This window comes from Protopterus annectens, chromosome 11.part0 (genome assembly GCF_019279795.1).
Source record: "Protopterus annectens isolate FY-2018-M chromosome 11.part0, PAN1.0, whole genome shotgun sequence".
Lineage (NCBI taxonomy): Eukaryota > Metazoa > Chordata > Ceratodontiformes > Protopteridae > Protopterus > Protopterus annectens.
In genome coordinates this window covers 310,441,164-310,455,347 of record NC_056745.1, presented here as the reverse complement: position 1 = coordinate 310,455,347, position 14,184 = coordinate 310,441,164, and the positions used below count along the sequence as shown (strand labels likewise).

The window sequence follows — 14,184 nt, the reverse complement described above, 5'->3', positions numbered from 1 at the left end:
AAGTCATTGCTTGTTAGTTATATTAGACCTAAACTTCAGTATAGAATAACAATATGGAGACCTTATAAGAAAACAAGAATGAATAAACTGGAAAGAATACAGTAGAAATAGGCCAAGGGCATCCATGGATGTGAAAATTTAAGTTATTATGAAAGACTAAAACATCTGAACTTGTACAGTGTCTCATACAGATATTTAAGAGGAGACCGTATTTGAGTATATAGGGCATTTAGAGACAACTACCTCTGAGAATGTTTGAGGTTATCAAAAAGTAGTACAGAATCATCAAACATCCTATGTAAAAGATTCTATAGGAATGAAAAGTGTACTAATTGGTTCACTGACAGAGCAGCTAATTCATCCAGTAGACTACCTAATTATATTAAAGCAAGCACTAGTTCAGATATTTTTAAGAAGAGCCTGGACGCTTATTATGGGAACAACTTTTATGGTATATTTGCAGGTTAGAAGGGCATTAATGCCCATGCTTGAAATATCTGCATGTATGTATGTATGTATGTATGTATGCATGTATTTGTTTGGAATTCCAAATGTTAATGACATAAATGGATATTTAACTGCTAGACAATGAAATAAATCATTTGATATGACATGAGATGAGATTATTAATCAGCAGTTCATTCAAATAGACATCTATTTTCCTATAAGCTAAATTAAGTTCATTCATAGATGGTGTTTCATAAAAACGATTGAAACATAACAAGGAATGAATCTTAGTAATATAATCTACATAATCTGTTGCAGTGATGCACCCCCTTATGTGATTTTCTATTTTGTTTATTCGTATTATTAGACAGCTCCAGTAGTACTTTACTTTCTTCCTGTGTCACATTCTGAAACATGAGTTGCATTGGCAACCATCTAATATCTCTTTTTCATAACCATTCAAACAGTGATAAATTGGGATTTAATTGGGGGTCGAATGAGACCACCTTGTTAAATGTTGCTTTTTGCTTATCGTAATCGGGTCTATGTTAAATATTCGAACATCCAAAATGTCAAACGTTACATGGTCGAGACCAAATGTTCGACATTTGGATGTTCGAATATCACATAAAAAAAAAAGAAAAAAAGAAAAACACACTTTAACAGGCTGCGCCCCTCACACCCCCCTACTTAAATATACCAACTCTGAGACCCTATCTGCACCATCCGACGCCATTGAAAGTCAATCTTTGAACACTTAAAATTTCGAACGTTTGGTCTCGACCATGTAACGTTCGAAATTTTAAGCGTTCGAAGACTTGACATAGACCCTCATAATCATCATCAAATAATAAAGAAAAAATTAAATTTGCTAGTGCACAGTTTGAGTTCTACAATTATAGCCACTAAATTAAATCTTTTTGAAGAAAACAAAAATGCACTGCAACAGCACAGTAGGAAAAATAGTCATAAAAAACAAAAAAAGCACTGCAATGCCATAGAAGGGGATGGATTTCATTGTACTTTAGTATTTTCTGAAGACATGAAAAGGGTCTCAACTGAAATGTCAGAACTCAAAATGCAGCGTGCCAACATGCTGAAAAATAAAAACAGACTGAAAACTGAAATTGAAACAGTGTCATTCAGGCCAATATCAATATGTTTGCCTGACCAACTCATTACATGAAGAAACCTATTTTACTTCTAAAAATCTTGCTGTTATGGAAGGCAACAAACTTTTGCATCCTTCTATCTGCAGCCAAATTGATAACCAGTTAATGAGCTTCCACTACTGCTCCAAGGAGACCTGAGAGATTACACATTTTTTTGTACCAGTACTGTTTTTGGGTCTTCTTCAAGGGAGGTGCTAATTCCTCCCATCTTGTCCTATCAGCTTCTCTTGCAACAAACAAGATATTTTTAACAGGGCAGCACATCAGTAATGACACCAACAAATTACTCCTATATGTGCATCTTTGGGTAGTAATAACCTATCCCACATCACTCTCAGCTTTTCTTTCTCCCAAATAAAAGACTGTATCATGTGCTTGCATCATGAAGAACTGGAACAACACTCTAATTGGTGATAAGGGCAATGCTTGAAAGGCATACAGTACATCTTCGGACAGAAACATCTGTATTGCTTGAATCCTATGGTCCTGGCCTAGGTCCATCATTCTCTATGTCTTAATCAAACCTCAGCACTTGCTGTTAACTTTCTCACAGGAAATTCTAATTGTCTCTGCTAATTTCAGGGCTAGATAAAGCCTCAAATATTTAATACCTTCACATTTCCATAACTGGGGAAATCTTTATAATAAAACATGTGAGGGCTTGTACGTATCCATAATTGCCTGCAACTTAGCTATATTATTTTTGGGTTCCTGTCAGAAGAACGAAGATGCATTATGTCGAATGCTTCTTCATCGAACTGTAAATGTCAAAAACGCAAAATGTCGAAGCGGCTTTTAAGCGAATTCTTTCCCTGGGAAAGAAGTCGCTTGAACGCTTCCGGCACTTTGCCATTTTTGGCACTGTAGTGCTTTCTCGGAGTTGGTATATTTAAGTGTTTAGTGTGTTTTTTTTGGGAACAGCAAATTTTTTCCCTGGGAAAAAATTTGCTGTTCTGGCTGTTTGCTCTTTTTTGCTTTCATTCTTTTGTGTCGATATAATAGCATTCGATCTTTTGATCGTTCGCTGTTATAACATAGACCCTTATTTTTATATCTGGATATCTGACTAAATTCATCTAAATGACTGTCACAGTCTTGCAAAAAAAAAAAAAAAAAAAAAACAAGACATCATCCACATATGACACAGATTTTGCTTCTTAGCATCCCAGTATAAATCCCGTTATTTTATCTCCTAAGCACTATTGCCAGTGGCTCTCAATAAAGAGTAAACAAAAGCTGGCGCAGTTGATATCTTTGCACCCTGACTCTGTAAAATTCAAAGGTGTCTGTGAGTTCTGTATTCAACTTCACACAAGTGGATGCTCCTATATATATATATATATATATATATATATATATATATATATATATATATATATATATATATATATATATATATATGTACATTTTTAATAACACAAGTAACTCCTAAGGGAATTTAAACATACAAAAAAACTACAAACGTGTAGTCCTGGTTTACGCTATAGGAAGCTCTTCTAGCATCTACCACTTCCTTCCACAATGGAAGGACTGTTTGGGTTGCAAGTAGCTCACTCAGTGCTAACAACATTTTTGCTAGTGCCCACTCTCTTCTTCTGGGCCTCAAATGATCAACAGTCGGCTAGTGCTTCATCAATACTGAGGAGATAAGTACCACAATGGGGAAAACTTTCAACTTTATCAAAATTTAAGAAAGGTTTACTGTTTCTATACAAAATTATCTATTTTTGCTAGGAGTATTGTTTTTAGTGGTTGGGCAGCCACAGTCGTGCAGGTGTTAGTGTTGCCGCCTCACAGCAAGAGGTTCTCCGGTTCGATTCTCAGCTGGGGTGCCTTCTGTGTGGAGTCTGCATGTCCTCCCTGTGGTTGTGTGGGTTTCCTCCGGGTGCTCCAGTTTTCTCCCAAAGACATGCAGTAGGTGTACGTGTGTGTACCTTCTGTGGAAGGTTGGATGCCGAGCTGGCAACTCGACACCATAAAACTCCACTGCCAATCATGAGCGGACAGATGATCCGCTGTGGCGACCCCTAACCGGGAAAAGCCAAAAGAAAAAGAAGATTGTTTTTAGTGGTTGTCAGTAAAAGTATTATCCCATAATTGTTAAGGTTTGTCAGGTTCCCTGTTTGGGACATTTATGCTTCAAAATCATTTTTTTTGTGAAAAACTTATATCCTTTTGTTAAAAATTAAAACTAGGGACTTGGACTTGAGATTTTGGGGTTGTCATTAAAAGGCTTACCTCAAAATGTTAAAATTTGTGTCAGATGGCTCACAACTATTCAAAGTTCCTTTACCCACATATTAGGCAATTAGGCACTTTTTTGTGACTAGAGCATGGACTTGGCTTCAGGCTCTTCATTTTTCCCTCCCCAACTGCAAGAAAAAGAAAGCGGTCTTATGGGAGTCTTTGGTCTTTAAGGCAGTTTCCTCACTGTCTCAGGTGCTGATGAATGACTCTGCTTTGGCCAATTTAGGTACCTCAGACCACTCATCAAGTTCTCTCGATCCCTCTGGCATTGCTCCTTGAGAAGCTGCTAAGACTCTGGAGTCAGAAACATCCTCTGTTTGCCTGCCTTTTCAGGCAAGGGAGAACCACACTTGTCATTCTTGGAGGAAGTAGTGGCCAGTTAAATCATGGCTCTGGGTGGTGTTCTAGTAGCTGATAGGTTCATAGGTTCATACTAGGCTATCTGCCCAAGGGCATTTATAAGCCTAGCCCATAGTTATGCGGCTTTCGCCACCCCTTTAGTTTGAATAAAAACTATGCCTATCATTTTGCTGTGCCTCTGTCAAGCAGTGACACTGAAGTAATCCCTGGGGTATATCTGCGATCTCCCATCCATTGGTCAAGATTCCTCTTGAACAAGGCCAGAGAGGTGCTCTGCCTCACATGTGCCGGGATTTTGTTCCACAGCATAGGGAGTCTCTGGGTGATGAATCTGTCCCTCCAGCACGTTCTATTTATAACCGTGTCAAGGTTTAAGTCTCCGCCCTTGTGGTTCTGAGGGATCTAGATTTTTGAGGTGAAGCATATTCATCAAATCTGGGTTTGACATGGCCTTATATGTCAGGCACAGGTCACCTCTGAGCAAGCGGTATGAGACTGAATAGAGCTGGAGTTCTTTCAGTCGGGCAGCATAAGACATATTTCTGAGACCCTTTATCCTTTTGGTGAGGAACTTTTGGGGCCTTTCAAGCTGCAGCAGGTGTCTGGTCAGATACATTCCGAATGGGGCATTGTACTCAATCATAGGTCTAATGAGTGATAAGTACAGGGGGATGATGACCTCCCTTGATCTAGATGTGAATCCCTTCATGATCAGGTGGGCGATATAGAAGGTTTTCCTAACTACTTTAGCAACATGAGTGTCAAACGAAAGGCTACTGTCAACCTGGGTCCCCAGATCCCTGATGACTTTTTCTGTGCTCAGTGGATTGCCACCTATATGGTAGCTCTATATACCTCTATATAGTTTAATTTACAGTACTCACCTCAAACTAATTATTGTGTCCTCAAATGTGGTTAGAACTCCCCCATCCATTTTGGACCTTATTAATTTTTTTTAATATCATCATAAATTTGTCCACTTAAATATTTCCTAAAAAGAGCTTCTTTTGTCTAAATCTTAAAAGATGTGAAAGGTCAGAGTTATTAGCACTAACTGATCCCAACCTCTCAGATGAGTTATGGACAGCACAGTGTAGATTACTCAATAGGTTAATGAGTCACCACACACAAAGTGAACAATCCACACTGCCCAAGTGTCTCAAAATCAAAAACTCTCACAAAATTCAGTTATTCACGTCATTCTGGTATCACTCCAATGTTTCTGAGTGAAGTCAGCTATTTGCTTATTGCTCTATAAAGCATTTTAGGAACCCAGGAATGTACATGCTCCAGAGGAAAACAATGCTTTAATATAAGCAAAGTAAATACTTCTTTATTTTAGTTTCTTTACCTTGCACAACCTGTATTAATGGAACACAGTTTTTTACTTCCTCCTTGTCTCTCCACTGAAATTCTGCTCCACTAACATCAGCTGTCTTTCACATTCCCTGATACTTCCAGGCTTCCAGAGAATTGAAATGTATTTTGCCCACAGGACAAAAGAAGCAAACTAAACTAAGTGCTTGAGATGTTTGTGGCTCTCTCCCATTCCTGGTGCATACACTTGATGCACCCTTTTAACTGTCAGCTCTATTTCTGACAGACCGGTCAATCCTGCAAGCAGGTTTTTAATAAAGCCATCTGAGACCAATTGCTCTGTCCTCTCTGGAACTCCAAATAATCAGTTATTTCTTTGATCTCATGCTTACATGGTTAAAATTAAAGATTCAAGATGTTCCACTCTTTCCTGCACATCTGTCATGCATATGGAATTTCATAGCATATCCTTGACTACTGGCTATGGCTTCTGAATAAGCCAACGGAACGTAATCTATGTCTATTTTCTTTTTTTTTTGCCTTATCATTAATTATCAAGTTTGGTTTTAACCTTACCTAGTTGTGACAAAACCAGTGGGTGGTTTCTTCTGCTTGCTCAGTCAGCAGCTTCTTTTTGCTGTTGCTCTTCAGTAAAGAAACATTTGGACAGACTCTGGAGTCCTCACTGAGTTCTCTCTTATGAAATATTCTATTTATCTTAGTATTCTTATGTTCTAGTATCCAATCATTGACTTTAAACTCTTATGCTCAATTTCAGACAGCATTTATTTTCTTCAGATGGGAGTTTAACTCTTTGAGGTAACTGCAAGAGGGAGAGGAGTATCCTAGGTCTGCTGCTAACTTGTGTCTACCATAACAGGAAGTCCCAGAAGGGATTCATATTTTCAAATCAAATATCAGATATTCAAATGTTAACAGACAAAACAAAATAACTGAAACTGAAATGTTCAATGGAAAATGTACTTTTACTGAAAACAAAAATGAAACAAGCTGTCCTATACAATCCTCTTAACTAAATATAACTCAACAGTCATACAACCATAAAGAAAAGGAAAGTATTTACTCTCAAAGCTATTCTTGCTTATTACCCACACAGTGCAATAGTGCATCGCTAATGACATACATGCAACAGCAGTTTGGCAAACCATAAACACTGGAGGCAGTAAATTCAAATGGCAGTTTTATAACAAAACCTGAAAAATATGACATTTGTTGAAGATGTCATCTGATTAGTTAAAAGTGTCTTTGAGATAAAGACCTTCTCAACTGTAATTGATCACATGATGCATATGAGTCAGGACAAATACTACTTGATTTGGCCTGAAGTGAATAATAAATGGAAGGCTATTTTCATTTTAAAGATTTGATAATATCACTCACTGCTTGCATTTGCAAAATTCAGCAGCACTGTTATTTTTATCCCATATACTATGAGTCCTTATTATCTCTCCCTGCTCCATACTTTCTGCCAAAGTGTATATGCTTACTGTCAGCCTTGCTTCATAGTTAAACCCCATATGACACCGAATTAGTATTTTTTATCTCAGCTGCATAGTTTTTACAAGTTAGTTCTTTACTCTCGCTCTCTTTTTTTATTCTGTAATTTAATGCAGTATACCAGTTGTGCCCTTATTGCTACAGTATAAAGAAGGATGGCATGCATTTTCCCTTAAGTCTTCACCTTCCACACGCAAACCAAAATCCTACAGGCCTACATTGCAGCCTGCAAATAACAATTCATAACAATGTTTTCCAGTGATAATCACTTTGAATATTGTTTCTGTGACGACTGTGCCCTGGCCCAGCAATCAAGGAGCCTCAATCCTCACCACCAACACCAGGGAGCTCGTCTCCTAGAAGAGGAAATGATAACTAATACACACAGTAAAGTACAATTTCCCTTAAGTGCACACAGAGATCACAGTCAGTCTGGGGCTGGTTGCTCCCTTGCTCTCCAGGTCCCCAATAAGACTCCCCACTGGCACAGCTATAGGGTCCAGATCTCAGCCTAGCTGGCAAGCTAACCTTCAGTACCTTCTCTGTCCAACTAGTGCTTCGTGTCCCTGCCCAGATAGCTGACACACACCCGCACTTTGAGATAAGTATTTATACAACTTCACAGACACTCCTGGGAAAGTCTGACACAGATTCTCTAGCTGTGCCCCTTTACCAAGACTATATGGTAGTAATTTCTGCCACCACCAGCTAATATTATCAGCTACCCAAAGGCCATTGAAAGGGTGTCCAATTATTACTGTGCAATATTATTATCCAATTGGTAATGTGACTATTCAGTCTAAGACTTATTAGAGTGGCCTATTATGATAAACTCTATAAATATGCAATGTTCTCTAGAGCCTATCGCTACACAAACCAGCCACAGGTAAAGGTTTTTAAAATATTTAATGGTAAATAATTAAAACACAAGACAATACTACTACACCACAGATATATCTAAGAGTTCAGAGATCACACAGAAACTTAAAACAATACAGTAGGACATGTCTGATGTCAAAGAAAAACACTTAATCTATCTTTCTAATCTTTAGCTAATCTTAAGAGAAAACACAGTGCTATAATCCTACTTACATACATAAAGAGCATAATAAGCAGTGCTGGGTTGATGGTCCAAGACAAAATGCTTTCAGTCTCTCACTGAACAATAGTTTTTAAAACACTAACAAACAGCTCTGCTAAGGCTCTCCCAAATTACATCATTTTGACACTTAGGTTTTCTCAGTATTCACATTACATCATCTTGACACTTAGTCTGAAGTTCCCAGGCAAACAAACTGCATTATTTAGCAAGCTAATACCTGCTCAGGAAACTACAACAATAAAAGACATTTCACATGTACACTCTAGCAATTATTCCTTAAGTTAAGACAATAGAAAGAATGTGTTCAGCTAGCCGCTTTGGCACCATTTTTTAGATAATTGTAACTTCAAAGAACATTTGAAATGCTTGGCTTGGTTTTCCTTACAGCAGATGGCAATGTCGCAACAATCTTGAAGTTCACATTTTACAGTGTTTTCTTTCATTTAAAAACACAAGCCTGTATTTTACATTTATTTATACAAATTATAGAATTATGTATCAAATTCCATTTGACTAGACTGGCAGCATTCGCCCATCTTTCCCCAATCTTCACAGTTTCTTCATAGTCTTTTCCAGAGTTACTATTTCTTGTTAAAACTCCCCATTGTTTGGTAGACCATATCAGCACATGCAATAAATTTAACATTGACTGTTATAAATATGCGAGAATTTTTTTTCTGTATCATACCTAGCAAATGGGATCCATTTTTGGCCACAGATAATATCATCTGGATCATACATCTTCATGCTGGTCAAAATATCACCATAAGTGCTGTAATAAAATAGTAGTAAAACCTGCAGAAAAAAAAATTATCAGAAATTATATCAACAGTAATACACTGATATTTATGTTATGTTGCACTTTCCTAACAAAATCACTCTTATTTAAAAGGTGTCTACAATTCTTTGATGGTGTACTAATGAAAGAGATAGCAATACTACACACTTTAATTTTTATATTAATTAATGAAGGAAAAGAACACAACTTACACATTTGTAATTGAATGCTGTATCTTACTTCATAGATGGCAACTTTTCCTTTATAAGCTGACTAGCTGTTCTGACTCCGATTTCTTAACAGATGTTTAAAAAGGAAAAACCTATACAGTTCTGGTGCCTTCTGCTGTTGATGTTTTGTAGCAATGAAGCCAACATTTGAAAGCAGTGGTGGCTTACAATACAGACAATTTGGTTAGCCATCCTGGGCCCAGATCATTAGGGGGCCCATGGCCAACACAGTAGCAAGGCACTACAGCTGTCTGTGACTAATTTGAACATATATGCCATAGGCCATTTATGTTGCTGTTCATTTACTTATTTTATTGTGTAGCTATTTATTTTTTATGTGAAGAAATACCAGTTATGAGGACTGAGGAAGTCCTGATGAACTCAGACTGATGTGCGCTACAAATAACGAGATAGTTTAATTTTAAAAGTTGTTGGGATTAAAACAGGGCTGCTGGAAAACTGGGAAAGTAAAACTCCACAAACAATAAATTCTACACCTGCCCCCAAAAGTACTGCTATTAAGTTGATTGGCAAACAAAATCCATTCTGAAGTGCAAATTTTTGCTGTTTACAGATTTTACAGTGCTTGTTCAAAACTCCAAGTCTAATAATGCAGTTGGAAGGAAATTAGCAGCAACATTTCACAACTGTGAATGGCAAAGTACAAAACTGCCCAGCCTGTGGGTTCTATATCATGTCAGCAAAGTGACAGTTCAGTGAATGGCATTTCATTGGAAGTGCCGTTCATTGAAATCTGCTCTTGTGGGGTCTGTGCCCACCACCACCCTGCTAATTATATATACCAACTCCAAAATCTCACTACAGTGAGGGAAGGGCAAATTTCCTGATCCTCATTGTATTGTGATCTCAGTATGAACAGTTCGATGAATGGCATGTTCGATGTAAGTGAACTCAGATTAATAAAATCCAATTTATTGACCAAAGTTAAGCGCTTTCACTCGCTCGTATGCGAGCTTCTTCAGAACTATAAATAAACGATTTTATAAGTATTAAACCAATGTTATAAGATTCATTTACTTTATAATATACACTTTTTATAATCTTTTAGGTGTATAAATAAACAAATTCATAATTCATATTATTACTTTTATTTTTATTGATATTTTACATGTATTACTGTATGATATTTGTAGTACATTAATTCAACAGTTTGGCAACTGTTAGATTGGAAGTTGCAGTTTAAGGCTATCTCTTTAAATGGTGTAATTTTTGGTGCCAAAGAAGTTATTTAAGCTTGAGAAGTGTTAATGGTTTTATTTGTAGTTCTGAAGAAGCTCGCATACGAGCGACTGAAAGCACTTAACTTTGGTCAATAAATTGTATTTTATTAATCTGAGTTTTTTTCCTTGTATCCGGAGCGTTTCAAGACACAGGGGATCAGCGTTGTCATTTGGTTCTGTTTGTATTTCACTAATGCTGAGGAAGCTGTTTTCAATTGTTCTGATGTAAGTGAACTGAAAATGCCGTTTGCTGAACTGAATTTTCACTGAAGTGATATAGACCCCAACTTGTGAAGTACAGCTCTGTGATTTTTTTCTACAGCATATAGGACACCTGTTGTAGTTTTCCTTTTAGTGTCATGGTTTCCCAGCTGTACACTTTGACAATGAACTAATGATCAACAAGTGATCAATCTCTGCAAAACTGTAGTAATAACTGTAATTTTGTAGTTTATATAAGATTATATTTGTAACTGGTGTTTTGCAGGTTATACCATCAGGGACTGCTAAAGGACACAACAACCAGTGTTGGTGGGAGACTAACATTGTCACCCATTAAGTAAACCTTCTCCATATATATTTGGCTATGTATTTGGATGCAGTCTACAATGTCTATTTCTGAAAGAACTGTTTCCTGGCTTTTGGGGAAAATAATTATCAGAGGTACAGAGTGGAGGAATGTGATCTTTTGGGAGGCCAGTTTCTTATAATGGGGCAATGTTCACTTACAATGGGGGAAAACTATATAATTTATATATGGGGGTATTAGAGGATACTATCAAGTAAAGACGTATGACGTCCGCAGACTTGGGCTTTACTAGTTAAACAAGTTGATGCAGATCTACTGATTTGTTCAGTATGTTTTAAGAGGAACGCAAGCCTTCAGGCTGAAAACACCCAGGAGAATTATTTTGTTGTTTTAATGTACTGACAGACATTATGGATGACTTTATAGAACAGGCAGAAGATGATGGAGGGTTAATGATAAGTTTTGTATTGTTGTTCAAGATGTTGTATGGAAGTAACCAGCTGGTTGTATAGTCATACAAAAAAGTAAGACATCATTCTAAGGGGATACAATATTTATCAGCTTGGAAAGACATTGTTAACAAATCACATTCCTTTGCCAAGAATGGTTTGCACCTGGCCCCTTTAGGATTTCAAATAATGGTTAAAAAGTTATCCAGTGTCATAGGGCCTTATTAGGCAAAGCCAAACTGACAAACCTATAGATATAGAAAAATCAACTCAACTGGACCTCAGGATGTTACTGCTCAATGTCAGGAGCCTAAATAAAAGATACACTCCCTCAAACCCCTCTTCACACTTGAAAATTTAGACATTTGTGCAGTTACAGACACATGGATTAAAGTGGTAGAGAGTACTCTTGCAGAGTAATGTTTCTGTGCCTTCCACACTTTTACACCAGTAACTGTACAGAGAGGGGCTAAAGGAGGAGGTGTCTCAACATACATCATTAAGATGTATACCTCTAGGATGCACTGGAATTACTCCACATGTAGATCACCTCAGACAAAATCTTGTACCATATCATAACTAGCTATAGGTCATCATCTATGTCCCAAGAAGTTCACAATGCATACTTGGACCTACTGGAGACATTTACTGTGATGCCTGTAAATAGTGAACCAAACCAGCTCCAGGACAAACAAAGACTTTATTGGACCGAGCACTCGAGTCAACCAAAAAACAAGAAAATAAAAACAAATTCACTTAGCACTTTCACCCATCATAACAGCTGGGCATCATCAGAGTGAAAAGAATCATTTGTAGTTTCAGTTTTTAAATACATTCAAAAAACACACGCCCCCTACATGAAACCAACCACGAATCTAAAACAATTAAGCAAATAATATACAAGTGAATATGATTAGATAATATATACTAGAAAATGTATATATAAATAAATAAATGAATATGAAAACATAAATGTTTACTGTAAATAACAGCAAATACTTAATGCATTCTATGATAGTCTAAAACTGCATCACCTTATGTATTAAAACATTTAAAAACTAACATACAGTATAACATCCAGCAACCTGAACCCCTTACATTTCAGTAAATTGCAACAAAAATTAACCATGTCTCCTTAAACAATTTGTGCACTTTCTAAGTAATATTCTAAAAGTTTATTAAAATGCTTACTACTCATAAATTGATACATCACTGTTCAAAATATTGTGTAAAGTGACTGCTGTGAATAGATCATTTCTGTCATGTTAAAAACAGTGAGACCTGTGCTTTAAAATACTGGACAGTGAAATATGATCATTGATCCCTGGTGACTTGGATGCATCTAACCTAAGCTGCCACAAACACTCTTTGACTTCCAGTAAAGTCTTGGCATCACCACCTCTGTCATTATGTGGAATTCTATCCACCACAAAAAAATATAATTTTTTTTAAATTGGTGCAACTCAGACTGTGTGTAAAAAGAGTATTAGATGTTCTTTTATTCCTGATGTCTCTTACGTGCTCCAAACTTCTGAGTCTTAATTTTCTAATAGTTTTTCCTAAAAAAAAAGTAGGACAGCTCAGACAAGTAGCAATGTACATCACCATTTTGGTATTACAATTGCAGTAACCCTGACATCTAATGGTCCTACTGAAGTTTTGAACTACTACATAGGGACCATTGTTTATGTACTTACAAGTACTGCACAAGCCACATTTGCTCATTCTAGAGTTCCTATATATCTCTAAGTTAGTTTCCATCTCCATCAATTCTTTCAGGTTCCTGCCTCTACTGTAAGTAAAAACTGGTGTTTCGCCTACTATAGTTGTAATATCATTGTTAAAAACACTTTGCCACGTGTAAAGTATAATAGTCTTGATTTGTCCAGCAACTTCATTGTATGGTAAGATCATGGCCCATCTCTTGTTCTTACCTTCAGGGTCATCATTTGTTTGGTCAATATTAGTAGTATTTTCCCTAGTATCTTTAACTAATCCTCCATTTAATATTGGTTTAAAGACTGTATGTCTTTTCACCTCTATCTCAGCTCGTATTTTTATCAGTGTGTCATAAGGATAACCCCTCTCAATCAACATATCCACCAATTTTGATAGTTCTGTTTCAAAACGGTTGTCGTCACTGATGAGTCTCGACAACCTGATAATTTGTCCTTTCATAATATTCTTTTTTTGAAAAAAAGGATGACAACTCTGAAAATGCAGAAAAGAGTTAGAGTATGTCTTTTTTCGAAATATACTGGATTTTAAAGTGGCTTCATCATTTTCTTTATACCATAGTATATCAAGAAAATCACAACTTTCACCATGTATCCTATGGGTAAATTTTAAAAAAGATGTAATTGTACCCAAGTAGGTGATAAAATCCTGGATTTCATCCTCCGTCCCCCTCCAAAAAATCAATATATCATCAAGGTAACGCAGGTATAATTTTACCTTGTACATGTAATCAGAGGTGAATACCCACTGTGTCTCCCAATCTGCCAACACCAGGTTGGCATAAACTGGTGCACACCTAGTACCCATAGCTACACCAGTAACCTGCTTGTAAAGCTCACCTTCAAACATAACAAAATTGTTAGACAAAATCATTTCTGTTAAATCCACAGTTAGGCTCTATTTGACCATGTGAAAGCCACTATGTTTTTGAAGGCAGCTGTTAAACATGTCAAGACCCTGTTCCTGAGGTATGATGGAAAATAGATTAATTACATCAATAGTGACCATCAAAAATTGTTCATCTAGCTGTATGTTCCTAATCACATCTAGACAGTGC

At 36.8% G+C, this 14,184-nt stretch overlaps 1 protein-coding gene across 1 annotated transcript in view; it reads right to left on the bottom strand.

Moving 5' to 3' along the window:
• Positions 1 to 14,184, bottom strand: part of LOC122814939 (cilia- and flagella-associated protein 54-like) — a 437,893-nt gene that overhangs the window by 182,990 nt on the left and 240,719 nt on the right. Inside the window, exon 7 of the mRNA XM_044087199.1 lies at positions 8,852 to 8,958. Coding sequence (XP_043943134.1) covers positions 8,852 to 8,958 — 107 coding nt within the window. The remainder of the gene's footprint in view (positions 1 to 8,851; positions 8,959 to 14,184) is intronic.